General features: G+C 36.5%; 4 protein-coding genes across 10 annotated transcripts; 3 read left to right on the forward strand and 1 right to left on the reverse strand.

Annotated features, from left to right (window-relative positions):
• The first annotated feature begins 251 nt into the window (after window positions 1–251).
• Window positions 252–3363, forward strand: LOC121754170. 2 transcript variants are annotated; one of them, XM_042149520.1, is made up of 2 exons: window positions 252–569; window positions 2135–3363. In XM_042149520.1, exon 2 carries the CDS (start codon window positions 2138–2140, stop codon window positions 3200–3202), a length of 1065 nt encoding a protein of 354 aa, XP_042005454.1. In that variant the 5' UTR covers window positions 252–569; window positions 2135–2137; the 3' UTR covers window positions 3203–3363. The 2 variants fall into 2 exon arrangements, with proteins under 2 accessions (XP_042005454.1, XP_042005455.1); XM_042149521.1 differs by lacking the exon at window positions 252–569 and adding an exon at window positions 614–1875.
• A 628-nt stretch (window positions 3364–3991) lies between these two features.
• LOC121753928 (separase-like) lies at window positions 3992–15942 on the reverse strand. Of its 3 annotated transcripts, none has more exons than XM_042149222.1 (27): window positions 15192–15942; window positions 14866–15043; window positions 14654–14764; window positions 13767–13901; window positions 13264–13661; window positions 13008–13113; window positions 12776–12901; window positions 11099–11389; window positions 10915–11022; window positions 10581–10802; window positions 10366–10490; window positions 10125–10251; window positions 9731–10027; window positions 9556–9645; window positions 9051–9296; window positions 8842–8965; window positions 8050–8739; window positions 7698–7929; window positions 7252–7372; window positions 6675–6869; window positions 6476–6522; window positions 6169–6395; window positions 5825–6068; window positions 5296–5569; window positions 4856–5098; window positions 4679–4766; window positions 3992–4587 (listed from the first exon to the last, which is right to left on the reverse strand). In XM_042149222.1, exons 1-27 carry the CDS (start codon window positions 15863–15865, stop codon window positions 4172–4174), a joined length of 6135 nt encoding a protein of 2044 aa, XP_042005156.1. In that variant the 5' UTR covers window positions 15866–15942; the 3' UTR covers window positions 3992–4171. The 3 variants fall into 3 exon arrangements, with proteins under 3 accessions (XP_042005156.1, XP_042005157.1, XP_042005155.1); XM_042149223.1 differs by having other exon boundaries at window positions 5825–6065; window positions 10366–10493; XM_042149221.1 differs by having other exon boundaries at window positions 10366–10493.
• Window positions 15943–17226: 1284 nt separating this feature from the next.
• Window positions 17227–25589, forward strand: LOC121755085 (sterol 3-beta-glucosyltransferase-like). Of its 4 annotated transcripts, none has more exons than XM_042150372.1 (16): window positions 17227–17368; window positions 17449–17520; window positions 18241–18334; window positions 18515–18657; window positions 19121–19191; window positions 19713–19794; window positions 19969–20070; window positions 20192–20247; window positions 20577–20611; window positions 21018–21231; window positions 21825–22040; window positions 22369–22428; window positions 22536–22575; window positions 24015–24236; window positions 24773–24841; window positions 25333–25589. In XM_042150372.1, the coding sequence occupies exons 1-15, from the start codon at window positions 17303–17305 to the stop codon at window positions 24827–24829; spliced, it is 1530 nt and encodes a 509-aa protein (XP_042006306.1). In that variant the 5' UTR covers window positions 17227–17302; the 3' UTR covers window positions 24830–24841; window positions 25333–25589. The 4 variants fall into 4 exon arrangements, with proteins under 4 accessions (XP_042006306.1, XP_042006305.1, XP_042006308.1 ...); XM_042150374.1 differs by lacking the exon at window positions 25333–25589 and adding an exon at window positions 17575–17636 and having other exon boundaries at window positions 17281–17368; window positions 17449–17490; window positions 24773–24937; XM_042150371.1 differs by lacking the exon at window positions 25333–25589 and having other exon boundaries at window positions 24773–24937.
• A 1098-nt stretch (window positions 25590–26687) lies between these two features.
• Window positions 26688–27894, forward strand: LOC121755086 (basic blue protein-like). The gene is made up of 2 exons (XM_042150375.1): window positions 26688–26957; window positions 27380–27894. Exons 1-2 carry the CDS (start codon window positions 26786–26788, stop codon window positions 27577–27579), a joined length of 372 nt encoding a protein of 123 aa, XP_042006309.1. The 5' UTR covers window positions 26688–26785; the 3' UTR covers window positions 27580–27894.
• Window positions 27895–27939: the final 45 nt, after the last annotated feature.

A 27939-nucleotide genomic window follows, 5' to 3' on the forward strand; every position in this document is an offset into this window, starting at 1 on the left:
TCGTGTGTATTCTTACTCGTTAGCAATATAATCCCATCCGTATTAACATAATACATGACAACACAAACCTAATAGTACGACACAATATCCAATATCCATTAATTTAGCGCGTATTCTTTTCTTTTCAAAAATATCAAGTTTGGATCTAAGAATAATTTTTAGGTACAAAAGTTAGAATAAAGTAAAGATGCGAATCAGTCACTTTAGTCACTCACAGGCACAAACACCTGCTTCTGTTTCAAGTTAGCCAAACAGAGCCTTATTTACTTCACTATTTTTCTTTTATTTTGTTAGGAAAATTAACATTATTACATGTAAATCTGCTTTCCCATAAAAACAAAATGTTTTCATCCCATTTCTGTAAATTACTACTCCACTTGTTTTGGTGCTTCACATTTTCTAGCAGTAATTGGAAATTTTCGAAAATGGCCGCTCTCTGATTTCCCCACGACCTCTCCAATTCCCATGTTTTTCTACTCCACTTTCTCTCTCTCTCAGCCCTAATCACTTTTTCGTATCTCAATTTTTGTTTCCTTCAGAAATCAAAGAACCTACCAGCAAATTATTCGGTGAGCATTTCCGGTTAATTTTATCATTTTTTTTATTTTGCACCTCCAGTCATGACTAATTGCGGAATTTGAGATTCTAATTGATGGTTAAATCGGCGAGGCGCATGTGTTTTGGTGAACTGATTTAAATATTATTGTTTGCTGGCTTTTTCTGTATTAGTTTATAGGAATTTTCCAATCTAGCACTAATTTATTGATAGTGATCGATTTCGATCGATTGAGTTGAGCTTCTGTGAAATTGGGTGAAAATTAATTGATAAGCTTATCTGTCGCCTCGCGTGATTCAGCTCGTGGCACGTTGCTTCGTTGTTTAGGTATCTAGTTAGCATGTTATTCGAATATCTCTTTCATAAAATATCGTTTGTGTGTGTATATGTATGTATATGTGAATCTGAATCGTGATTTTATTTTATAAAGGTCGAATTTGTTTTTGCGTGTATATAAATATAGTGGATGTGCATTTTGGTCTTCATCATAATTCTTCAACTAAGATCCTGATTTGCTTTGTTGATAACGAGGTGGGTTTGTTTTTATCTTTTGTGGCTGAATTCTGGTGTAGAGTTTTGGTGTTTTATGCAATATTCGAATTGCTCCCCGACTCACTGCTTTGTCAGTTGAATTGAATTGTGGTCATCGAGTATTGTGTTCTGATATTATTCTATAACAAATGTGTTTTTTCAACAGTGTAACATCTGGTCGGATGAAATTGGATTGTGAATTTTGTGTTTATGTTGTTGGAAAAATTATTTTTAGTGTTTGAAAAGATTCTATTGACTTATGTTAGCTTGAATTAAAAGCAATGGCCTTTGGTGGTGAATGGTGATATCATCCCCTTCTTTCAACTAATGTATTTACAAGATGTGCTTTTGTGACCTTCAAATTTTGGTCTTTTGTCCTGTATAGGCTGATCAAAGTAAATTATGAGAATGATATTTTATTTCTTGACTTTTTGGACATACGTGCATTTTCTATAAATTGATTTTGCACACTGATGCCAAGGAAGTTATAAGAAATAGTCTTTTGCTTGATTTGATTATGGAAGATTAGTAGTACCTTTTACTTTTTGATGTTGAGTTGGAAGTTAGGAAATTGTCTTTTGGAAGTGGTGTTTTTGTGGTTAATTTGCATTCCCGTGATTGGCATGTTATGTTGGTTGGATATTTTCACAAGTTTATATTTCCACTTTTCCTCATGCAAGTTTTTGTTGGCAATTGCTGCATCTAGTTTGCTCTATTTTTTGTTTGGGGTGAGCCATGGGGAGGAATCTAACACAATTTAGCAGATTCATTTTGGGGAGTGAGCCAAGGTAATGGCACTATAGTGAGCTGATTTAATCTTTAACCTATGTATATGCTAGCTTGTAAACTCCATTTTTGATGAGGTGAGAAGAGTAAACTATATAGTATAAGTATCCATGTATTTTGAGCTGTTGAACTGATTATGTTTATACATGACCTGCTGTAGTTCCAACGTTTCATGCCCAGCTGCCTTTGACTTAATAATGGATGCTTTTGCAAAATCTATCGTGTTTGTTAAGATTTCTATGTTGTGTGGGTGTTGTTTAGGAAATGGCAAAGGGTACAAGAGGTCGACGCAGGATTGCTTCACGTCAGTGCAGGCCATCGCCATACCCCCTTCCATCACACAAAGAAAAGGACACTTGCTCCAAGGTAATAAAAAAGGACTGGGAAGACGCCACATGCTCAGTCTGCATGGAGTGTCCTCACAATGCCGTTCTTCTCTTGTGCTCCTCCCATGACAAGGGATGCCGTCCTTACATGTGTGGCACCAGTTTCCGCTATTCGAACTGCCTGGACCAATACAAAAAGGCTTATGCAAAAGCAGTGCCATCTGACATCGGTCCGGTTCACGGTTTACTTGATAGCCAAGTTATTGGTCCATTTTCTGGTCAGACTGCGGCCAATGGGGGTGCTGCAGAGGTTGCATGTCCCCTTTGCCGGGGCCAGGTGAAAGGCTGGACTGTAGTACAGCCTGCGCGAGAACAGCTCAATGCTACGAAACGGAGCTGCATGCAGGAAAACTGTTCATTCGTTGGGACATTCAAAGAGCTGCGGAAACATGTGAGGGCGGACCATCCATCTGCAAAGCCAAGAGAAGTGGATCCCACTCTAGAACAGAAATGGAGGAGGATGGAGCGTGACCGGGAGAGGGATGACGTGATGAGCACCATAAGAACATCAATGCCCGGGGCAGTGTTTTTTGGTGACTATGTGATAGAAGGAGGTCAATATGAGTTGGATTCAGATGAAGAGGAAGGCTTCGATATAAATGCCATGGAGCGGAACGAGGGCATTGAAGTTGGCGTTAATCGGAATTTGATGTCTATGTTTCTCTTTCTGCAGGCCTTTGGTTCTGCAGGCAATGTCGGATCGAATAGGCGACAAGAGAGGGACGCCAACCCCACCACTGCAATCGACAGAGGATCCGTGAGATTGAATCGTGACAACACGATGAATGGTTTCGAGTATTCTGATGAAGACAGTGAAAACGACGATGTGATTGGGAACGGTGGTACGTCTCTGATGGGGCGTCTGCGTCGCCAAGGTAGAGTCATTTTGGGGCGGTCGGGACGGAGGAGAAGGAATAGAGAGATGAATCAAGGTATGAGATAGCTGTAAAACCTTTAAACATTTGCAATGCACATTTTCTATTTTGCGATGATCCATTGAATTCATGAGTTGTAAGATACTATTATAGGATAGCTCAGGAATATGGATGAAGAAACATGCATCGTGTAATTTACTTTGTAATTCATGATTTATTTGTTTTGTCATGTTGATTGATTATTCACTCACTCGTGAGTATTTACTTCAAAGAAGAATGTAATTTCTACATGCCTCTCTCTTCGTTTCATTTGAAGTGATTCGACTGCTTTTCTTTTTACTGTAATTAATTGTCTATTTATATTGCACATAAATTAATTGTAAATATTTGGAAATCCAAATATTCACTAGCTCCCTTCTTTCTCTTATAAATCCAAACGCTATAAAAACATGTGTACTTACATTCACAACAAAGGCACTCCTCTCGGCTCTATCTCTCCCATATTTATTCTATTTTAGTTAATGTAGCAGAGATTAAAGGCGTTGGATTTTGCCAAAATAAAATTAACTCAAACTGACGGAGTAATTGATTACTTTTAACTTTTATAATTTGAAATCACAATTTAACATTTTCTTTGCCCATAATTAATTGGCTCACTTTGATTCAACTAATTTTTTTATGTAAAGTAAAAGAGGAAGAAAAAATTAATGGAATATGTTTTAATAGTAATAAAATGAGTAAGAGAAATTAGTGTAATCTGACACTTATTTATCAAAAATAATAACATAGTAAATGAGACGTGACTGAAAAAGAAAATATAAACAAACTGCTTTAAAAAAAATACTGTAAACAACTAGTAAAGAAAAATAAATATTCAATACTAATAATAATCTGCTGATATACCATCTCTATCAATCACTTAACTTCTTCAATAAATTTCCACCTATTCATGAGTGTGCCTGTGAATATGTACACATAGGAAGTGAGATATATACAAAACATTTTTATAGAAATAGAGATTCATTAAATTAAATATTCTATCTATTTTTGCCTTTTCTTTTAATGATTCCTGTGGGAACACCATAACAAACTGGTGATGCTCCAATGAGAAAGCCAAGATTGCAAGCATCTCGAGCTTGAGCCATAAACGAAGCAATCCTTGGTCTATGAATACATTTTGTGGGCACGCATCGGGCACACTCAGACGAAGCTGTTGATCGCTCCCTCAACCACGCATTCAGCATTGCCTTCCCAAACCTGTCGATGTCTTTGTCCGTAACCTCCCACAGATTAGCTACAATGACAGGAGAGCCTGCCAGTATGTAAGAGAGGGGTGCCCCGTGAGGCATGTATGATCCTCTCAGATAAAGGGAGCCGCTGCTGCATCCGAGAAGTAGAGTGGCAGCGCAACCATCCAGTTTCTGAATCTCGTGCCCGGGGATATATTGTGTGCCTGAAAAAGGCGATGATCAAAATCATATTGTGAGAGAATTGCTGGGGTGGTAGCTATGGAGACAAAGAGATATTCGTTTTCTTGGGTATACCACTTCCATGACCGAAATAGATGAAGAGGTCGTGGTCTTTTAAGGCGAGAGAGAGTTCCTCGACTGTGGGCACAGTTCCAATTTTTCCCTGTATAGCAAGTTTATTGAAAGTGAACTTAGTAGAAAGAGTAATGGCACAGGAAATTTGAAATTAAAAAACTTTGAATAGCAAGTTACCTCTATTATATCTTGATTTTTGAACCAACTCTCAAATTCGACCTGTGTTCTGCTTAGATCGCCATCCGGGTTCAACAAATAATATGAATCAAGGGGATCTATTAGAGGAAAAACCGGATCACTCAACTCTAATGGTTTTTGGTTTTCGCAGTGTCTGTCAAGTGTTGCAAATATGCTACCAATGGAAGGCATTCGATAAACCTCCTGATTTCTCAATATTGGAAGACACTCCCATGGAAGCATCTGCAGAAAATGTCATATTTAACATGTCAGATTTTAAGATTATGTATAAGAAAAAAAAAGCAAGGGAAAGGTTTAGATCTTCATTTAGCAGAACAGAAAGTTTAAGAACACACATGATGATCATCGTGACATTTTGAAACAACAATAAAGACCTCGAAAAAGCTAACACGTATGAAACTGGTAAACCAACGACGCACCTGCACCTCAGTGTCTAAAACCAAGATAATTGGCTTTCCACTGATGCATTCAGCCTGGTCAACACTATCAGACATTTCAAGCATGCTGTTGAACAATAACATAGAGGTTTCCTCGGACGTCAGACCAACATAGCATTTTTTTGTTACAACATGCTGCAAAAGATCCATCTCATCTTGGGAAAGGCTTTTCTTTATAGAGTCCAGATGGTTGCAGCTTGGCCACATCCCCAGAAGCAAATATTTCCAAGTACCAAGCCACGAGTCCTCCACATCTCTGATACACATAAATTTTGGCATGTTACTAATGGTTTTTGAGGATAAAAAACGATTCTGTTATCATAAAATTATGTTAACTGTATCAGTAATCCAATAGAACTTATTCACAATTAAGGAAAAGCAGGAAACAAAATCCATTGAGGCTGCAGTTTTCATTTAGTTTAACTCAACTATTAAGAGTGGAAAACATTGTTTTGCAGTAAAAACAGAGATTTCATAGTGATAATATATTTAATATACTTAAAGAACTTACTGCAAAAATCTGCAGAGGCATTCATTAAGTCTGTTCCTCTGTGTCCACCACAGAGATGTGTTTTCTCTAATAGATTCCAGGAAATACTCTGAGGAGGAATAGTAATTTCCTTCCAGTACATGTCTAAATAGTGGGGCTATGTCATCTATCACAGAGGAGATCCAAGGACATTGCCACTGCTTTACAAAATCTTTGCAGTTGTAGATAATTGAGCTGGAACCAGATTCCTCATCTGAAGCTTCTTCTAAAAGAATGAAAAAGGGTAAGCTCAACAGAAGAACTAAAGATGGCTGTAAATTCTTACAAGACACTTCATGTTTGCAGTGTCTTCTAAATCAAATTACCTTTCAAAATTTCATGCACGGGAAGAAGTACAACATGTTGGTTATCCGAACTCAAATGGGATAACAGAATCCATGCTTGAACTTTTGGAGAGCAATGCAGGAGGTCTTTAAGCAAACTAGCATCAGCACCTGCAACCAAGCTAATGCAGATGACTGGAGTTGATGGAAGGCCCTGAAAAAAATCTAACACAAATTCTTCCAGGTCCTCGCAAGACTCAGGCCCACACCTGAAAAAGGTACTGGTTAAAGAAACAAATATTCTGAGTATTTTAAGCACTGATTATTAACGCTTATTTATTTACACTACCTGAGGGAATGAGGAAAATCCAGAATGTCTAAAACAGAGTCTAGATCCTGATCACCAGACAAATAAGAAATGATTGAGCAATGCTTTGTTAATACATAAATACATGTGGTGTAACCAATAACAACCCCTTGACACACAAATTATGATAAACAAGTGCATATGCCAAAAACCAGCTCTATTAGAAGACAAGATCGATTACCTCAGAAACTCCAGCACTTTGATTTTGTTTCTTCTGCATTATCCCAGATAATAATTGTTGGTTAAGTTGAGTGCCAAGTGAAGCTTGATGGAAGAAAGAAGCCCACTGACTTTCAGAACCTTGTTCATTTGAAGATAAAGAAAATTGCTCCAATGAGGTTGAAAGCACATATATGACTGCAAGCAACCTGGAGACCTGTAGCACGGATGAGGTCCCAGTCATCACCAATTAGATCACTATTTAGGTGGGGATGAAGAGGTCCGACCACTTATTAGTCTTAGAGGAAAAGAAAATGTTGCCTTGTCAATTGACAAGGAAAAATTTAGAATAACAATGGAACAAAGTGCACTATGACTTACTAGATGATAAGTCTAACACACCAAACTCCTTTGAGTTATCTACATCCACTAAAATTTTGGATGCTATTTGATTTATTCAGGTATAATCATTCCTTAATAATCTAACGTGCATCCAACATTATTTAAAAAATAGAAAAGAAAAACTCTAACTAAATTGTGCAAATCGATTATTGTCCTTACTTTTTCTCAATGGAAAACAAAAGTGCGCAGTGACTTACTTTTTGGAGAAGTACAGGAACATCACGACACAGTATAAAGGACAACTTCAGCAAGGATTGCACCCTTACTGTGCCAATCCTAGAAAGCTCACAGCAGAAGTTTCTGTTTGATGACGGAATGCTGAAACAGTAAAGTCCAAGAGCATGAGAAGCCAAAAATTGTCATCATTTGAGATAGAAAAGTGATCTTAAAATAAATTTAGGACAAATCAATGCGGAGATATAATTCAGACATCACCCTCGTTTGCTCAAAGTGTTACCATTTCAAAATAAAAACTTGTTGGAATTGATCAAAACCAAAATAACAAAGATATATGGAATGCATTTCATAGCAAGATTTGGTATTACAAGAATTGTAAATAAGTCTTGTTAAGAATATTAGTATTCTGTCCCACATCGGTGATCTAAGACCTTTTAAAATCAGATGGATAACAGTTTCTAAATACCTGGTAGACTGGTAACAGTTACTTTTTACAGCGAACCAGCAAATAAAGTAAAGGAGGGTTGCACGTTCAACAGCCAATGCATCTTCAGGATAATACTTCCCAACCGACTCAATCAGAAAAGGAAGAGAATCTGAAGAATGCTTCGAACAATTTCTACTGAAGAGAACTGATAAACTTTGCAACAGAATTTCATGCGCTTCATGAACATAGCCAATCATGCCAGAAAATTTTCCTGGAAAATGCATGTGGTCAAGTAAGAAATTCAGAATAAATGCTGCTGTATAATAAAAGCAAAAAACATAGCAGGCAAGACCTTTGGACATAAAAGAGACTATAAAGGATCTGATGATACCTATGCTCATAAGTAATCTTAAAGAAAGCTTTCTGTGAACAAGCTCCCAGTTCATGAATACAAATATGCTTAGATTGCAGCATTCACCAGCTTCAACGTGAAGACACTGCCAGCATTTCATTTTGCTGCAAAGAGATCTGATTTCACTTTGAAGATCAGCAGAAAAGCTTTTAGAGTCAACACCCATCAGATACTCATTGGCTGAACCAGAAGAGGGACCTGTTTCTTTTGCCGCTGGTTCAATTTCATGGGTTTCAACTAAAGAGCGATGGACAGACCGAGTAATCCTACGACTATGGCGACACACAGTGTCCTGTTTCTGAGAAGCAGGTTTTGCTTCTTTTTTTGTCCTTTTAGATCTTCTCGCTTCAACTTTGCTTTCACATTTATCATTTGCAAGAGATTCTTCAGAAGTAGAGTACAAAGTCCCCCAGTCAGAAAGATTTAGCTTGTCTAGTGCTAATTTATACAATATTTTGGCACTAGACAATGTCTTTGGAGAGGGAGGCTCTTCACTACAGCAAGAACTGCTCAAGATTAAATCGCCAATTTGCTGATTAATGGATATTTCCCACATGCATAAACATTTTTTGCAGGAGATGTTATTAAGATTATCTGCTAGTCCTTTCTTTGCACAGGACAATTCTTTTTCAGATAAGCTCCAAAGCTTTTGTTTGCGGTATAGCTTTCCTGATTAAAATATATAATAAGCATAGAGTAAGATGCCCACACAATCATGTGACCATTTAGATAAGTGAAAGAACAGGGATTATAGCACATCAAAGGACATACCCAACAGACAAGAAAAAGAAACTTCAAAAAGTGGCAAATTCTGAAACTGGGCCACATTTCTACCCCACTGTAAAAGCATTTCAGCCTCAGAGACATTTCCAAGAGTCTCTTGAACAAATCCAACCTACACAAAAAGATAATATACGAAATAATCAATTACACAAAGTAACTTCATAAAGAAGCTTCAAATATGATAGATACGTGAATACCTGTAATATGCTTTCAAGATAACAACTGAGCACATTCCAAGGAGTAAGGACAGAGCCTTCATAATCACAAGAACCTTTTGTCACCACAAAATCATTAACTTTGAAGGTCTGAACACTGTAGTGTATCTTGTCAATGAGCTCGCCTTTCATATCAAATGTCTCCACCACTTTCTCCACTGAGTATTCAAATTTTTGTTGTAAGAGTTTACTACGTAAGCGGTGGGCTTCTTTTGCATATGTAAGAGCCTATAGTATGTTACACACTTTGTTAAAGGAAAATGTGTAGGTTGAACCTAATTTTCTCACAAACAAAGGATCAAAAAATTGAAACAAGAAAACAACTTGAAGTGTACTTTTTAAACATGCAGCCCTGCAGAGTAAATTTGACATGGCCTTTCTTATGCAGATCACCCCCCCCCCCCAGAACAGAACACACTTAATGTGAGAAGGTAAAAGGACATAAGAAATACTCAATAATGGAAGAAGTAACTTAATTTTGAGTTACCTCAATCATTTGTCCGCTTGATATCAATCTTGCAGACAAGTCATAGTATAGATTTGATGAAAGAAAGCTCGCACAACTGGTTATTGGAACCTAAGAAAATCAAAAGGGATAAAAACAGAAAATATTGTTAAGCTTGTGTAAAACAGATGATCATTGATTTACTAAAGGAGCTTACACTGGAAATGAGATCAGAAGCTGCTTGCTTGATCTCACTATTGATGTGATGGAAACCGACAACAAGAGGCTTCAGCTCCTCCATACACTTGGTCCAAAATATGGAAGAGTTACAAAGTTGACTCTGATGCTTAGAGAATGTGCTTATAAACATATGATTTACAGGTGAAGCACAGAGAGCATGACTAAGCCTCTTATTTTTCCAGAGCTCAGCCAGTGTTTTTGCGAACTGAATGTTCTTCTTGTTAAACAACTTGATCACGACATCATACAACCTGGGGTGAATTTCTAAGTAACCCTGGAGCAGGAAACGTAGAAGAGAGTCACAATACAATAAACCGATCAAAAACCTCATCAACATGAGCGCACACATAAACATATCAAGTAAATTTAACCTGTATCGATAGCAAATCAATGAGTTGATACCATAAATACAGCATGTCTTCATATTGTTCATCTTCATGGCAATGATCTGGGTGGAGGCAGAGATTCAATGCATCATGAATGTCATCAAGAAAACCACTGTCAAACCAAAGGCAGTAAAATATCAACATTAGGACAACCATTTTCAATCATCTACTAGTCATCTACTCGTATAACATTGCAGTGGTTATTTGTATGATATATTAGACTAGCCTTCCAGGTGATAAAAACATTGACTGCGGTGCTGCCTCGTGGGTATAAAGAGCACGCAAAAGGTAAGCATGTATAAGGAGACTATCAGCCTGTGAACTGCATCTTCTTCTTGAGACATATGTTAACTTCTGTCATTAAAGAAGTTCTTGTCAACAGATAAACATTATAAGGAATCAAATAAACAATGAACAACAAGACTGTAGCATATAGCTCACCAATGTTGAAACTGCATCGGATAAACACTGGATGCCCTTATCTAGTTGTTCTAATCCTAGAGCTCTTAGTGATTTTGCCTTTTGAATAAGAACTCTGCATTTCTCCACAGTACTTTCATTTGTGACATAAATCTCTTCCAAAAGGACATTGATTACTTTCATTTTCATTTTGAGACTGTATCTTGGATTCAAGTAGCTCTTTTCATTGTATGCAAAAAGCTCCTACATATTCCACAAAAGAGATGTGAATAGAAGAGGACGATTTCAAGGTACATATTACAGTGGATTAAGACCTAGCACGTGTATGTCTGGGGGTAAGAGGGTAGAAAGAAACCTCTTCCAATAATTTTCCAAGTGCCCTTTTAGATATCTCTTTAGAAGATGAAAGCAATGGATACAGCATTACTCCATGCTCGTTGTCGTCCAACAGTTTATATTGTATCTGGGAGTCATGTCAAAATCAGATCAAGTTGTCTTCCAAATAATGCTAAAGCAGGCAATGAAAAGAAAATTGTTACCTTTACCCATTCCTTTATCAAAGACAAAGGAGCTGGTAGTGTTGCAATCAGATTCTCTGAATTGGACCAGCATATAATACTTTCTCTAATTATCCCATTGACCTTGAAATTGCATTCTTCATTAAGTTGCAGTAGAAAAGCAACTTTATCAGATGCCTCCATGACAAGATCTGGAATAGACTTTTCAGACATGTAATCCACAGACACTTGTGATTTGGTCATCTCTATTTTACAAAGATCTACAATATGATTCCATAAAGCTTTACAGCACATTTTTAAAGCTTTAAAAGCCTGCAAAAGAATATGGCATGTTGTTAGCGAATACTCAGGATACATAAGCAAACTGCATGTTTCATGATCTTTGTATCCAATAACAGATTAAGTGGTATTATGATTAAGCAGGAAATATAAATATTTTTCCTGACAAGCATAAAACAAAACTAGTGTTCTGGTAAGTACATTTCTATTGTTTCAACTTTCAAGAAAAGATCCCTGACATTGGTAAAGTCACTAATGGGTGCACTCTAGTGATCATCCAGTGTGTGTGTGAATATTAAATTTTAAAAAGCTACTCTTTTGACTTCCCAAATGGCAAATGGACTTCTAGACTAGATATGCCTGACTTATTCCACATAATCAACTGATCATTTCACTTTTTCTTATATTGAATTCCTTATCCAAATGTCTAGTTGAGAGGGTTACCTCCACCTTACATGTCACACTTCTATTAATTTTTATTAATAGAGAAGGTGGGGAAGAAAGCAGGATGTGAAGCAATTTCTTGTACCACGGCATGTAGCAAACTAAGGAGGCAAAAAATTGGGATAATATAATGAAACATGCACAAGCAAGTTAGCAATCAACCTAAAAATGAAGAAGCAATTCATTTTATTTTATTGCCAGATATGGAGGTTTGCCGAAACTTAGTCATAAGGTTTTGGCGGATGTGATTTTTAGTAATCAATTGAGTTTCTAGTAAAATGGATCTGATGCGTGTGGCAAAATAAAGTTGTTTCGTTTTGGCCAAGTTCAACACATAATTTTGGATAAGTTTGACAGACATGGTGTATTCTTATCATCACAAGTTTAATCAATGACTTAACTTCAAAATTCAAAGGTAGTGCTATAATTACTACATGTGACTGCAAAACCAACCAAAGTCCATGTTTATAGGCAATGACCTACTCCCTCCATCCCTCCATCCCAAGGAAGATGACCTCATCCTTGGGCGGCACCGGATTTTATATAAATTTATTTTGTGTGTTAAGTGGAGAGAATAAAGTAAGAAAGATGAAATATTGTAGAGGTAAACGTGTTTCTATTTTTTAGTAATGGGTAATCTTGGTTGGGACAGGCCAAAAAGGAAAGTGGGTGGGTCATCTTCGGTGGGACAGAGGGAGTATTTATTTGATCTCTAGGGAACAGTATGACTAACATTAAAATGTAATCAATTTAGCTAACAAAATCTGAGAAATTCAAACATGATAACTCTCCTAAAAAAGCAATAGTTGAATGACTAAGTTGGTAATTAATATTCAAAAATATGCTATGACAGAGTAATCATTCAAGTTATATATACTAATTGAAATTTCCTTAGTGTGAAATCAAATACTTGCCTCAGCAAACTAGGAAACAAAATCGAACTGTATGAGAAGTGATGAAAAAACTATTGAATACCTCTTTCAGACGCTTTTTACTCTTCAATATTACTGCTATGTTATTCAGAGAAACATACAGATACTTAAGCCTCTTATTTGGGACCCACTGTGCAGAAATTACATGCTTTACTGATAGAGTACTCTCCTGCAAACACCATGCAAAATTTCAATATTTTGATGGTAAAATAGTTATCAGAATAAAATTTGTGCTGACAATAACCACCCTCTGTTACTTTTGATGAAATCAGGACCTTGATGTTTTGGTTTGTTTCGAATGAGAGCATTAGAGCTGCCACAACTACAACTGATATTACTTTGTGATTGTCTCCAGATGTCTCTTTCTCCCTTTCAGTATCACTGCATCCATAAAGAAAAGGTCATTGCCATGCAATTCTATCTCAGTAAGTTAAGAATACAGTCACGCACAAAAAAGTTACTTCCCAGCTAAGAAGTATATTGTCTGTAAAAGGGCAAGTATTCCCATAGAGCATATATAACATAAAGTACCTGAGACAATTGAGGAAGATATAGCAATATTGACGAAATGCGTCGTGGATGCCACTTAAATTTTCCCAACAGGATGTAGTCTCTGCCTCGGAGAAAATTTCCTTCCTATTTACAAAAATAGACTCCGCTAGTTTCAAACAAAAAAATTTGAGCGCTTCCCAATATGGTATATGTGAGACTGCTTGTTCACAGGAACTTTTTTCTTTGCCAGCAGTACCAAAATGATCGTTCAACCAATTAATAGAAAGAGCCACTTGTTGAAGCCTCTCTGTGTTATTGAGAAAAAACTGAAGAGAAGCTCCACATTTTCCAGAGTCTTCCCCTTTCAACTGGTTTGATGAGCTTCCATACAATCCACTTGCGTAAAGAGTGAGAATAGAACTGATGAAGAGGAAATCCTTCAGAAAAAGAACACATTCGCCCTTGTCAAATTATGGATAATAAGGTTAAGATTTATTGTAGTCCAATAAATGACAAGCACCCAACTTTTGAGCAAAGTGTACCTGGTGAAAAAACCTTGCTAATCTATAAAGATATTGAGCAACTGGATCACAAAAAACAACAGTTGCACTTTGGCATTTATTTGCACAGTAACACACAAGTTCCAGAAATCTTGGAGCTAATTTTTCGGCTCCGTCCTGCATATTCAAACTTTTAAATATTTAGTTACTTAACTTGTACTAGCAACACATATAGCCAAAAGGGTAACCAAATTGTGGAGGAAGCAAAGGAGAGAATAAGATCACTAAACATCATCAAAAGTATCCCTTATGCAAAGCTACTCCCCGGAGGAAAAATGAAATAGAGCAGAGTTATAGGCTCAGAAGTTTGAACAAACTTCAGGGTGAGGGTTATCCAAATTGCCGCACCAGTCCTAGTGTCAACACTTAAAACAACTATACAGAGAATTCAGTCATGCCTTCAATCTCTCTGGTTGGCTTTTACATGATCAGAGTGGGATACTGTCTTGACAACATTAAGGGACTATTAAACAAAAAGGCTAAAGTTAATAACACTTAGCTTGAACATTCCATTGACAGACTTGCTTATACATGGCTCAAGTGTTTGCCCTGGAAAGCTTGACCTCCTCGTTTGTTGCACAAATCACCATGTTTCTTAACATGCATACAGGCAGAATTTACAGTATCATGTAACAAATACAGAGGCTCTGCCTTTTCAATGTTGAGAGATGTCACTCATGTACCAACAATATTTTGGAGTAATATGTTTAAAGACAACCCTCATAACCATTAGATAAAGTAGCATAAAACAGGATTCTCATACATGCAACACATGCACAGACATATTCAAAGCATGTCAGGAAAAAGCATATATCCATCACATGGTATTTTATACATGTTCTGTAAATGCACCAATTATGCCAAACTACCTTGCATTCCGCAGCCATAAAATCTAGGACATGTTTTAACACATCAAGTATGATGTCAGTGGACAGCCCATCTCTCTGAGAGAAAAGAGAATGACAAATCTTAAGTGCAACCTGAGCCAAAAGAAAGGAAGAAGAAGGAAACATTAATAACAGAACAGGATCAACCAGAAGTCATTGAGTTTTAACGATCTTATGTTCCGTAGAGTTCCCACCTTGTATATTTGATCATGAGCACATGATTTCTTGTACTCCTTGAAGGTGACTGCGGAGAACTCACGTATCAAGTCCACACTGAATGATTTTATTTCTGCTACTAAAAATACAGTGATTATATGAAGGTTTGTCTCCAAGAAATGATGGAATTTCTCATAGTCCTTGGCTTCCAATATCCTAAATAGCGCAAACAAATCTAATCAGCTTCGTAATCTTAACAATTCAATACCAATTCAGGGAAAACATACAACTAACAAAAAGATATCCAAGAGCTAAACATGCAGCTAGATATGTACTTGTTCACGTAAGCAAGCTTAAATCATACTTGAAACACGACTCAGATTCGTTCACTAAAGAAATGACTCTCCGGTAATCAGCTTCAATTTTGCTGCTTCTCTTCGATACACATTTCACTAAGGTCACAACGACCTCCAAAATTATAGCAGCAAGTTCTCGATCCGCTTCCTCCTCCTCCTTCAACTCAGGAACCAAACGCGCCTTCAATTTCCTCAACTTGCCTTTCAATTCACCTCCAGCAATCGCATTTAGCCTCTCCAGCACAACAAAACCCTCAGCTTCCGCTTCTTCGAACAAACACCAATTCTCCAAACAATGAACATACCGAATCCTCTGGACTTGAACTGAATGCTGTTTCCCAGAGAGCTCGGGAGCAATCACTTCGAGGCAATCGAGGCAGAGGCGATAGCTGTCGAACAATTCCGTGGCGGAATTTTGGGGGATTTGAGGAGACTCGCAGAGACGCTTGGGGATGAGAGAGAGGGCCTTGTGTATGAATGATATGAACTGTTTTGCGAGGGGGCGGATGGCGGGGAGCTCGATTTTGGGTTTGCATTTCGAAGATTTGGCCGGCTTTTTGGCGATGGAGGCGGAAGGCGCGAGGAATGGAGTGAAAGGGTGGAGATAGGCCGTGAAGAGGCGGTGGATGTCGGATGGCGATGGGGATTGGAGTTTGGAGATGATGGATGCATCCGATTCCATTGCGGCGGCGCCGGCGGCGTTTGGAGAGATAAACGGTGGTGCGAAGTGTGTGAGAGAAGTGTTATATGTTCCGCGTGGGCGGGAAACAGACCGCTAATTGGCGATGGAGTTTGAATTTTCGTGCAAATTTATTAATCTCTCCACTAATAATTGTCTTCCTATTTTTCTATTTTCGTATGTCAGATGAATAAATATTTTATTTATTTTTTACTATTTTAAATAATAAAGTTCATATTCTAATAACTTTATTTCACTTACATTTCACTATAAAATTAACACTTCATCTCTTCTCACTATAAAATTAATACAGTGTCGCCTCACACACCTCGTTGTTGGGCTCATTGTCTCACCTGCACAGTCGCAACGTTGGCACGTTCCTCCATTCCTTCATTTCCTTCTCTCTCCCCTCTAATCGGTGGAACCTGCTGAACACTAGCTTCTTGCTATCGCCGAACACCTCCTCTTATTCGCCGACTCACTGAACACCAACCTCCACGCCACCGCAAGGCACAGTACCTCCAACTTGGGTCCATTCAACATCCAGTCGTGCCTTTGCCGCCGCCGTGCATAAAGTGCGGCTTCCCACCACCCCACCGGCCAGTTCCCTCGTTTCCCGACTCTAAAACAGAGTTTTCAGAAGAGACCATACTATCTATCTCTTAGGTTATTACGTTGACACTTTAGTTTACGTGGGATACGATACTCTTATTGTATTAACCACGTACACATATGAGATAGCTTTATTTACTATATATAGCCTCTATTATTAGTTTGAATAATAGCTTTTGAACAACTTAACAAACAAGAATTAAAACTTGAGTTTCTACCATCAACATTCTCCATATAATCCCATAGAATCAAGCACTTATGCTGTTATCTAAACTGTCATTTAAATCAAGCTATACCCTTAAATAGACGGTGTAAATCTCACTAACTTTAATTAGAGTTTCAAAAGACTAAGCTAATTAAGCACCAACAAGCAACAATAATATACTAGGGTGACGTTCGGTTTCCTAGATAAAATAGTACCAAGATATAATCTATGATTTGTGGTGAGATTATTTTAGTTGGAGGGGGTTGACTATGACTAATTATCACATTATTATCCATTTAGAATTGAGTTGTGGGATTCAATCTCATAAACCAAACATACTACATATTTAATCCCGAGATTTAATCTTGCAAACCGAACAACCCCTAGTAAGATATACTACTGCGTATAGTAATTCAGCTATGATGGGCTTTATTTGTTGGGATTGAAGTGTTTTTCACGCGGGCCTAGCAGGCCTAGTTTATTTAACATGGGCTCACTTTTGATAGCTTATTTAGACTTACATAGCAACCAAACGCCTAATTCATGTTAATTTTTGGTATATTATAAAATTCATGTCATTAAAAAATTTAGTTGCTGGAGCAGAAAATCGGCGAAGCTGAACGATGAGGACGAAGCCAATTGCTGTGTTCATGGCATTTGGTACAAAGGGCGACGTTTATCCCATTGCTGTAATCCTCTAATTTTGTTATCTTCTTTGTATTTTTTTCTGTAAAAATCAGCTCATTGTTTATGATGATTTCCATCTCAGGCTATTGCTTCAGCTTTCGCTTCCGATCAAAAGCACTACGAAGTCGTATTTGTAACCCATTCCGCGCATGAGGTTGGGGACTTTTGATTATAGTTTAATTTGCTTATTTCTGCTCTTCTGTTGCAGTTAATTTTGATGGCTGCTGGTTAAACGTGTGAAGAAGTGCATATACATACATTTCTGTTGCAGTTAAGTCTGATGAAATCTGTCGCTGCTGTTTAAACCTGTAAATGAAGTGCATATACATTATGTAAATGCTTATTTGGAATTGTTAATGTATTCTATGTGCCGATCAGGATAGCAGACATTTTTGTTGGAAGTTACTTGGAATTCATGCATTTTGGGGGTTGGTCTAGTCATTATTTGTCTGGAAAAATTTTTGGTGGGAGTAAGGAAGGTATTGCAGATCTCATAGTTCATAAATAGGGAATTTGGAATTTGGTTCGAGAGTAATTCATTGTAGGTTTGTGGAATTCCTTGCAAGTTACATTGGAAATTAGTTGTTTAAGTGAGTTGCGTGTAATCGTTTGATAGTTTTTTATTGTATCCTGAGCTGTATGCCCCTTCCGTTGCTAGACTCACATCAGAATTCTTTTTGGAATGTGAAGTCCAAAGCCTATTCATGCCTATCATATGTTGTATGCATAAAAGAGTTGAGGTTAAATTAAGAGTTAATTTAAGTATTTTTAAGCATCATTCTTACATCACATTTTTTAGATTTGAATTATAGTGTCTCATTAGCATTGACATTTTTGTTGTGTTATCATAATTGTTAATTCTTCTGGCTTGCAGAACATGAAAGGTCACTTGGGAGCAAAGCAAATTTCATACTTCTCAATTTCTTCACCACCTGCTTTGTCTTTCTATCAAAACCATGATCATGGAGGTCTCTTTCCCTAGTATATATTTTTTCTTTGCCGCGGCATTCTTCAGTAGGAATTCAAGAATATGGGTTTCCATACATGTTAACAGTTTGCACATCCATATTCATTCTATATATATTGTAGTCATCTAAATTGGCATGCTGTGCTATATGATCTTGCCTAATGGTTGATCTATATTACAGGCTCTATTGATGAGTCTTTTCCACGACAGAAGGAAGAGATTACAAGAAAACATAGACAAGAATGTGTTTCAGTTGTTGAAAGGATATATGGAGAGAACCCAGTAATGGATGGTGATCTTATCTTCATAAATTTCTTTGCCCTGGTAACTTCTGAGCAAAGTTCTGTGCATTCTTAATAATTATATTTTGCTAATCACATATATGTACATATAGAATAGTACTGCTAATCTTCAAACGTTGGCAATGTATAGCTTGTATGAAGTTAGCTGAGTGGCATATTTATTGCAAATAATGGTAAACTTAATTAGGACATAGCTGTTGCGTCTTTTAAGTGAGGACTTTGGTCGTGTTTATGATGAGCTGTGAAGAATAATAAACAAGAGTCAGGAACGAAGGATAGTTATGAAAAAAGTTTTCACTGCATTCTTTAGTTTTGGCAAGTTGTAGTAGTTAGAGGACGTAGTTCTACCAAGTGATTTCTTATTACAAAAGAAAGATCAACAAGCAATACCTATAATGCTGTCAAATTAGTTAGTTCAAGTAAAAGATGAAAACCAATGTGTTTATACTATAATTTGGGTTCTCATATTCTTTGCACATTTATAGGAAGGCTGGAGTCTTGCTGAACTTTTTCATGTCCAATGTGTTGTTGCTGCTCCTTATGTTGTTCCATACAGGTATAGTTTTTGTCAAACTATAAACCATTTACTTTTTTGTGGTTGAAGTCAATTAAAGATGTATGTCGGGTTTGAAGGAATATGAATTTTGCTAGGATTCAAACCGGGCATTTTTTAAATGTTAGGCTATTAAAAAATTGAGATGCTTGTTGCATTTGGAGGAATTAAAATTCTATTTGGACTTAACTCTAGCATTAAAAAATTGCTAGACTATTTAAACATTGAGAAATGAAGGCCTTGTATAGTTTCCATCACCATGAATTTTAGATTTTTACCCCATTATATTTGGAGTTCACATGGAAATGAAAATTTGTTTGGCTAGAAGAATTTTCTTAGAAAATTTACTAGGTGTATGATTGGTTTCATGTGTAAGTTCTTAGATGATTTTCTTGGGAAAGAGTAGACAATAAAATGAGTTGTTCGTTAATACAATACACTGGACTTTTTAGCTACTTTTTCGTTTTATCAAAATGAAGAGTTCCAATAACTTTATGATTGTCTTTTCCTTTTATGCAAGCTAGCGCACCCACTTCTTTCGAACGCCAGTTTAGGAATGAACTTCCTCTTCTGTACAAATATCTTCGAGAAGCTCCGACCGGTAAGGTATGTAATCATAGTTTTTTGAGCCTCATGGTTTTTATATACTTGTACGGCAATGTGTTTTACAGTCTTTCAAATGTGAATTCCAATCAAATCTAGCTTCCATATTTTTTGTTTTCTTGTACTGCAATATTTATGTTATTTTTGTTTCTTTTACACTACTTTTTTTTATCGTAGATTGGGTGGGAAGATGTCATCCACTGGATGTGGCCACTTTTCACTGAAGATTGGGGGAAGTGGAGAAGCCTGGATCTGAATTTAAGCTTCCTGCCCTTTACGGTAGTTAGAGGAGCCATAGAAAATCTCATGTAAATTATGTAATATGTGATCTACGATTCTACATATATGAAATAAGACTAATGTTTCTTTACTAATACAAAATCCATCTGATCTAAACCAGGATCCTGTAACTGACTTACCAGCATGGCATGATAGACCTTCATCGCCCCTGCTGCTGTAAGAATATATGTTCCACCAATGATCTCGGTTCATATTTTCTAGGGGCTCATAACACTAACAAATGTTATATATTTGGTGTTTGATTGCTTTTCTTTAGTTTACCAACTCAGCAGGTTTGAACACGAGAATATGCTTTTGCAGATATGCCAACAAGCAACAGTTGACCCATTTTACGTTTTATTTCTTCATTGGGATATTTGAAGAGTTGATATATTCTTGTTTCACTATCATTTTTTTTTGCAAAACTCTTGTCATATTATTTTCTAAATACCTATATTTGGTTGGCTCTAGAGTTACCTGACTCTTTCCTCATCTTGGATTAGCAGATATGGATTTAGTCAAGAAGTTGTTGAATGCCCTGGTAATTTTCTAATAAATGTTTTTGTTGTTTCATCGCAGTCAAAATAACAGTTTCTTTGCCTTCTATTCATCTGCTGTATTAGTCTCTGGATATTTTTTCACCATCATAGGTTACTGGCCATCTGCATCTCCTCCTGTTCAAATTAATAAGCTATCTTGATGCCAAAATTGCTGGCTATTTAGGTGCCATGAGCTAGAAGTCATTAAAACGTTTTCAACTTTATATTCATGCTTTTGGTTTCCTAATATATGGATTTACTACATGTGAGAGCCTAAAAAGTGATGCATGCAAAGACTGTGATTTGGAGGAATGTATTTCTGGCTAGATCAAACCTGGAACATAGTGATTATCATGAATGGGAGCTTGGTTAATATTGTTATGCAATGACATTCTTGCACCATTATAGGTTACTGGCCATCTGCAGTTCGGGTTTGTGGCTTTTGGTTTCTACCTGCTGAATGGCAGTTCTCTTGTGCCAGATGTGCAGAAATCTCATCTTTGATTTCCCGTAGGCAATTGAATGATGGGAAAAATTGGTGTCCAAGTCATGCAAAATTGAAGTCTTTCCTGGATTCTTCAGAAGATCACCTTATTTTCATAAGTCTTAGTTCTGTTGGTAGGTAAGTCTGTACTTAGATGCCAATTTCTTCCGTTCTTGATTATCAAATGGTGGCATTCAGTTAAAAAATGCCATGCATAGTTCACCTCCTTCTTTATATAGCATTTGTTGGTACTATAAATTCTTAAAGAAAAGTTTTACATGTTATTTTCCTGATGAAATTATGTATCTCAACTGACATACGATTAGTGAGTTAGAATTCAGGTACTTATCATGATTTTATGTGTTTGACTTTAGTTCTTTATGTTTATTTAGAATCGAGAAATGGTGCCTTCTGGGTTTGTTAGTAACCAATCGACTTATTATGGTTGTTTTATTAAGTCGGTTAAAGTTTCTAAATTCTGGAAATAAGAGATGAATTGTTTATTAGTAATCTGACTTTAGATAGTGATTAATTGTTTATCGCCAAGAGAGGTACTTGGAATGCGCTGTACACACTATTTACTAAGTTGATAGTACACACTATTTACTAAGTTGATAGTACACGGAGAGAGGTAATTGGGATGCGTTGTACATTATATTCACTAAGTTGATAGTACACACCTATCATACATATGGCAATTTATTTCATTCTAATGAATTGCTTTCCTGCAGCATGGGTTACTTCCAAAGTCCTCAGATTTTCTTACGGGTCCTTAGGAATGTTCTAAGTATTTCAAGTCATAGATTCATTTTGTTCTCGGCTGGCTATGGACCTTTAGATACTGCAATCAATATGCTTGCTCAGAGACCACCATCCGCTTCAGAGCAAGTGCAATCTAGTGAAATCCAGATAAGCCTTTTTGATGGCCGACTGTTTTGCTTTTCTGGGTGAGTACTTGCAGAAATGCTCTAGAATATAAATGATCAATGCCTCAAAATGACATTCTTGCTTGCCTGAATATTTTATGCTTTGGTTGTTATTCTACTAGCTGAATGGTACGAATTATGAATTCAATTGTATGACTTCTAGACATCGAATCTGTTATGAGTTTTGCTTCATACAGTAGATTGGTATTGTTGATCTGCTATATCTTTGTTCGCAGAGCTTTATATACATGACTGTTATCCTGCAGATTTTATTGGTTTCCTTTTTATTCTTTCCTTGGGCTGTTAAATGCTTTATGAAGCTGATGATATCAATTCTTCTTATAAACAGTGAAATACCATACAACTTGCTATTTCCCAAATGTGCTGCTGTTATTCATCATGGTGGAAGGTGATATTTCTTGGTTGATTTTTACTTCTCTTCCAAGCTTATTACTGTTGTGTAAATACTGATAGTATACAGTGTTTCTAATCTTTTATTATGACCACTTATGTCAGTGGGACAACCGCTGCTGCTCTGCACGCTGGAGTTTCTCAGGTCTATTTAACTCCTGTTTTATGCCTTGTCTTTGTGGTTTTATAATGCCAGTCTCACCTAACTGAGAAGTTAAAAACATTACTAAATTATAGGAGTAAAATATTTTTAGCTAATACTTTTCAAATGAACCACAAATAATACTAGTAACTAATGACTTATTTTAAAATACAATAAATATACTTGGCCTGGAACTATAACTCATGATACGAAATTAATAAAGCCCCAAAATAAGCACTGCTAGTTTGTAACTTAACTTCATAAATGTAAAACACTATATCCCACATAAGTAGGTGTATATTATAATTGTGTGTAGTTTCAAAGTAAATGATGAACTTTACTATGTTACAATTTGGATCTTACTTTCAAACTTTTGCAAATAAATACCAAATATTTATATACTCCACATAAGTAGGAGTAGTTTGCAATTGGGGCTTCTCAAAATATTCTGAAAAAATGAAGTGGATGTCAACATGTACTGAAAACATGACATGGTCGCCGGTGAGGACTAAAATCCGATAGAGAAGGATTAATCAACGTCACTTAATGTGCAATTAAGCACACAAAGTTGCAGATTCGAGGATTGTACATTTCAATTTTGTGCTGAATTGCATAGTAGAAGACATCCTTTTGTCCATGCTAATGTCCACATCATCGTTCCGGTGGCTGTTAAATTTGGGAAAGCCCAATTGCAAAAACTAGAAATATTTTTATTTCCAAAGGCTTGAAAGTGTGGCCGTAATTTCAAACTGGTAAGTTTTGACTTTTTTTGCAATTACCCCTTACTATGTGTCGTGGGGCATTCCCAAGGGCAACTTATATGGCCTTGGTTAGACCTGTTCATGGTCCCTGACAAAATCATTGTGCACATAGGTTTTTATGCCCCCCTACCTATCTATGATCATTGACATGGTCCTACTTTCAAATCAGCAATCGATCACTTTTGCTAAGCACACAAATAAAGCATAAAAAGCAATAGTTTTAAATAGCTAAACTTTGTCATTAACACTTGAGCTTTATTTGTTTTGCTATATGGCAAACTGGGAGGGACTTGCATTTTGACTTCTTTATGCTAGCCAAGTTGTAATTACACAACGGCTTTTATAATTTGCTTGAGTAATTATTGTAATTAAGTTGCTAACTCCATTAAAAAAAGTTTGCTCGAGTTTCTTTGCAATGAGTATAGCAGCTAGAGAAAGAGATGGTTATGAATTTTTGTGATCTTCATAAGACATTAACGTCTTCCCTTGCTACCACATAAGGAAACTACCATGATACTGTTGTCGTATTTTTACGTTGCTGACCATTCTAAGAAGCCTCTTTAGGCAGTTCTTTGTTTGACTGTGAAGTCTTTGGTTCGTCATGTGTAAATGCATAATCTTCAGATATTTGTGGAGTATAGTTGCTTGATCTCCTAAAAACTCATTGCTGTGTTGTAACAGGTTATCTGTCCATTTATCCTAGATCAATTTTATTGGGCCGAGAGAATGTTCTGGCTGGGTGTCGCCTCTGAGCCACTCAATGCTAGTTCCGTGCTCCCGGATAAAGACGATGATAGCTGCATATCAGGAGCTGCTAATGTGCTCGTTCAGGCAATCAATAAGGCATTGTCTCCCCAGGTCAAATCGCGTGCAAAAGAGATTGCTGATAGAATTTCCATTGAGGTAATCGCGTATCATCCTTAATATTGAATGAAAAAAGTCGAACAACTAAAGGATTTGCATTCACAACCAGTATAAAATACTCCCTCCGTCCCATTAAATATGCAACATTTGCTTTTCGGCACAGGATTTTATGTAGTGTTGTTTTGTGAGTGAATGAAGAGAGAGTAAAGTAAGAGAGAAGAAAAAGTAGAGAGGGTATTGTTTCCATTTTCAGAAACGTTTCATTTTTAATGGGACAGACCAAAAAGGAAAACGTTTCATTTCTAATGGGACAGAGGGAGTAGAAAATTTGACATCATTTTTCAGATAGGGAGATAGTATGTTGGTTGGATTAGCAAGTGGGCTTTAATTTAGCCTCTTGCAATGAAGTTTCCTTCTTCGACTAAAGAAAACGTCTCTCTTAATTTTAGCTCTTCTCAACTATTTTTCTATGTCTGCAAAATAATTGTTCCACCCTTTACTATCGAAGATTTGTAATTTGTCTCAAACTATTTTTCTGCGTCCGGTCCTGCTTATCGATGATTTGAATTACTCAGGATGGTGTTTCAACAGCTTTGCGGATAATCAAAGAAGAAATTATCGGAGCAAAGTGATGCCAACTTTTAGTAAGTATATTGCAGCTTAATTTCCTTAGATTAAGGTGGTTGTGTGTGACAATATTATTGTAACTGAATTTCTTTTTAATATTTTGCTTTTCTATTCATAATGACCCAACAAAAAAGCTACAAGCACTAATTTGCAATTGAAGATTATCGACTAATAAAGATGGTTGGTAATTACTTTTTTGGCATGAATTTGAAGACTTAATGTTACTAGTTGTTTCGGTAAAAACCCAATTGTTAGGAAAAGTCTACTCTCTCACCAAAAGAGTCAAAAACACATCCTCACAAGTCCACAACTAGTGAGAAAAATGATTAATGTCGATTTGACCACACATAGTGGGTTGGTTAAAAATATTTATTGCAAAATTAAATTCTAAAGACAAAGAAGCACCAATTGTCTAGTGATGGGCAAACCCCACAATATGTCAGTTCTGGCAATTGAGGAAAAACATTGAGTGCAATAAGTTCACAAAACCATCCCACATGGTGCGCAGACTTCGACAATTGATATCCGAGGGTTAACGATGGATCTAGTGAACATAACTCGAAGACATTGAATTTGTTGGTGTTAGCTCCAAAGGCTGGATTTAATCGAGTTTTTCGACTCTTATGGGTTGGTGATGGAGTCGGTCGGACTCGCTACTCTCTGACTCCACTTGGATGTGTCATTGTTGGTTACTCGTTTGTTGTGAAGGATGAAAGTGTGTTATATTATACTCCATCCATCTCACCACAAGTTATCAACTTTTCATTTTGGGTTGTCTCACCACAAGTGATCAATTTTATTTTTTAATAAAAAATAAAACTTTATTCTCTCTCTTACTTTATTCTCTCTCTTACTTTATTCGCCTCTTCTTACTTTATTCTTTCTTTATCTCTCTTACTTTTTCCTCTCTCATACTTTATTTTCTCCAATTTAACTCAATATATATTATTTCTTAAATCTCGTGCCCAATAGAAATCCATCACTTGCGGTGGGACAAGAAAGTATATCCATGGTGTTTTGAGTCTTATTTGCTTCAATTATATACTCCCTCCCCAAAGAATATGCACTTTGGGTTCGGCACGAGTTTTAATGCAAAATTGGTAAAATAAGAGAAAAATAGAGATAAAAAAATAATTAAAGTATTGTTAGTGGAGAATGAGTCCTATCTAATTAGAGAGAAAATAGTTTCATTGGAAAGTGCATATTCTTATAGGATGGACTAAAAAAGAAATAGTGCATATTCTTGTGGGATGAAGGGAGTATTATGTATGTCTGCTTGTTCTGAGATATTATGATTAGTCTTATAAGGTTTGAAAATCTCATCCTTAACTATCCCAGCCACGTATAAAATTTGCCACCTTAACTGTCCTTAAAGGTTGCTCAAATTGAAGTGTTTCATTAAAACAAATTATGTATACGATTTAAAATAAATAAAAAAAACTTAAATTCATAATTTAATATTCCGATTTCAAAAGTTATAGAATTTGATCGAAGTAAATGATTTGAAACGACTATTATCTCTGTTTTGTTAATATTTAGTTTTAAATATTTTTAATTTTTCCCTTCGATCATAACGTATATATATTGTTTAAATATTTTATACAATTCAAAGACATCTCAATAAAATATATCTTACACTAAAATCTCATTATTCTAAAGATATTAGGTACTAGTACTATCCACATGATTTTATATGTTGATTGATGAGCCAACATTGAAGACTGGATATGATTTAAAATAGAAGAACATATGAATTTTCTTTACTCCATAGCGCTCTAGCCTCTTTTTCCTTTGAAAATTTATTGTGGGTCCACCATCAAAGACCAAAACCATGATTCCCATTGTCTATAAATCAACCAATTTGCAGTTAGATTGTACCACTACACATCTAGATAGTAGTGTATCTTTGAGTGAGTGAGAGAGTATATTGTAGCGTGTGTTTCTTGAGTGAGAGAGAGAAGATGGCTATGGGAAGAGGCAGTGCGATAGTTATTGCTATGATGCTAGTGGGTATGCTTATGGTGTCTCAAGTGGCCGAAGCCGCCACCTACACGGTGGGTGGCACCGGCGGCTGGACCTTCAACGTCGCCGCTTGGCCCAAAGGCAAGCGCTTTAGGGCCGGCGACACCCTCGGTACGTCAAACTATCCTTTTTAACATTGCATATGAGGTCAAATGTATCAAATTTGAGACTCGAGATGAACTTACTTTTTCTCTCATTCAAAAGTCGAACTCGCTAACTTCGTAGTTCAATAGATATTTACATGCTCACACACTCGTCACATCGACACTAGCTAGGGATTTGAACTCCCGACTTATTGGTTGGAGGAGAAGTATCGACTGAGTTGCACATTGTTACTACTAAAGTTTTGTTTAAGTGTAAGTGTTTCTTAAGTCAAAAGCTTTAGATCCGAATTCAACTTAACGCTTTTAAATGACACATGTAACACCCATTACTCGATTATTAACACTCACATTTTTAAACCTTTTTTCTAAAAATGCAAAAAATTGATTAAAGGGAAAAGTGTTTTATCAACTGAACTTCGTGTTTTTCAGTGTTCAACTACAACTCGGCCATTCACAACACCGTGCCGGTGGACAGGGCCGGCTACAACAGCTGCGCGGCCCCTTCGACTGCCAAAGCTTTTCAAACTGGGAAAGATCAGATTAAGCTAAAAAAGGGACTGAATTTCTTCATCTGCAGTATTCCTGGCCACTGCCAATCTGGAATGAAGATTGCTGTTAATGCTGTGTGATTTTGTCATACAACGTCAAATTAATCTCCCACTATTTGATGGAGAGGTGTTAATAAATTATAATGTAGTGTTTTACTATATAACTAATTATCAACTTTAGTTTTTGAGTTAATTTGAGTGGGGTTACTCTAGTTAGTATTATGTGTATTCCCATGGGATATATGCAAGTTGTTTACTGCTTTTGAATTGTTGTTACCACTACTTTTTGGTGACAATGATTGACAGATATTGCTACGATGCGTGTAAGTTGTCACTTTGCTTTTGTTTTCTTATTTCTATATTGTTTTAAATACTATAACGCTTGTTTTGTTGTTATATTGATTTCTTATATTATACAATATTATACGATACACTTCAAAT

This window comes from Salvia splendens, chromosome 11 (assembly GCF_004379255.2).
Source record: "Salvia splendens isolate huo1 chromosome 11, SspV2, whole genome shotgun sequence".
NCBI classification, from domain to species: domain Eukaryota; kingdom Viridiplantae; phylum Streptophyta; class Magnoliopsida; order Lamiales; family Lamiaceae; genus Salvia; species Salvia splendens.

Coding starts and splice junctions, on each gene's coding strand:
- LOC121754170 (XM_042149520.1), top strand. CDS start 2,138: ATGGCAAAGGGTACAAGAGGTCGACGCAGGATTGCTTCACGTCAGTGC.
- LOC121755085 (XM_042150372.1), top strand. CDS start 17,303: ATGAGGACGAAGCCAATTGCTGTGTTCATGGCATTTGGTACAAAGGGC. Junction 20,248..20,576: donor CCTTCATCGCCCCTGCTGCT/GTAAGAATATAT, acceptor TTGGATTAGCAG/ATATGGATTTAGTCAAGAAG. Junction 20,612..21,017: donor AGAAGTTGTTGAATGCCCTG/GTAATTTTCTAA, acceptor GCACCATTATAG/GTTACTGGCCATCTGCAGTT.
- LOC121755086 (XM_042150375.1), top strand. CDS start 26,786: ATGGCTATGGGAAGAGGCAGTGCGATAGTTATTGCTATGATGCTAGTG. Junction 26,958..27,379: donor TAGGGCCGGCGACACCCTCG/GTACGTCAAACT, acceptor CGTGTTTTTCAG/TGTTCAACTACAACTCGGCC.
- LOC121753928 (XM_042149221.1), bottom strand. CDS start 15,865: ATGGAATCGGATGCATCCATCATCTCCAAACTCCAATCCCCATCGCCA. Junction 6,870..7,251: donor TTCCTGTACTTCTCCAAAAA/GTAAGTCACTGC, acceptor TCCGTGCTACAG/GTCTCCAGGTTGCTTGCAGT. Junction 4,767..4,855: donor AAAATCAAGATATAATAGAG/GTAACTTGCTAT, acceptor CTTGCTATACAG/GGAAAAATTGGAACTGTGCC.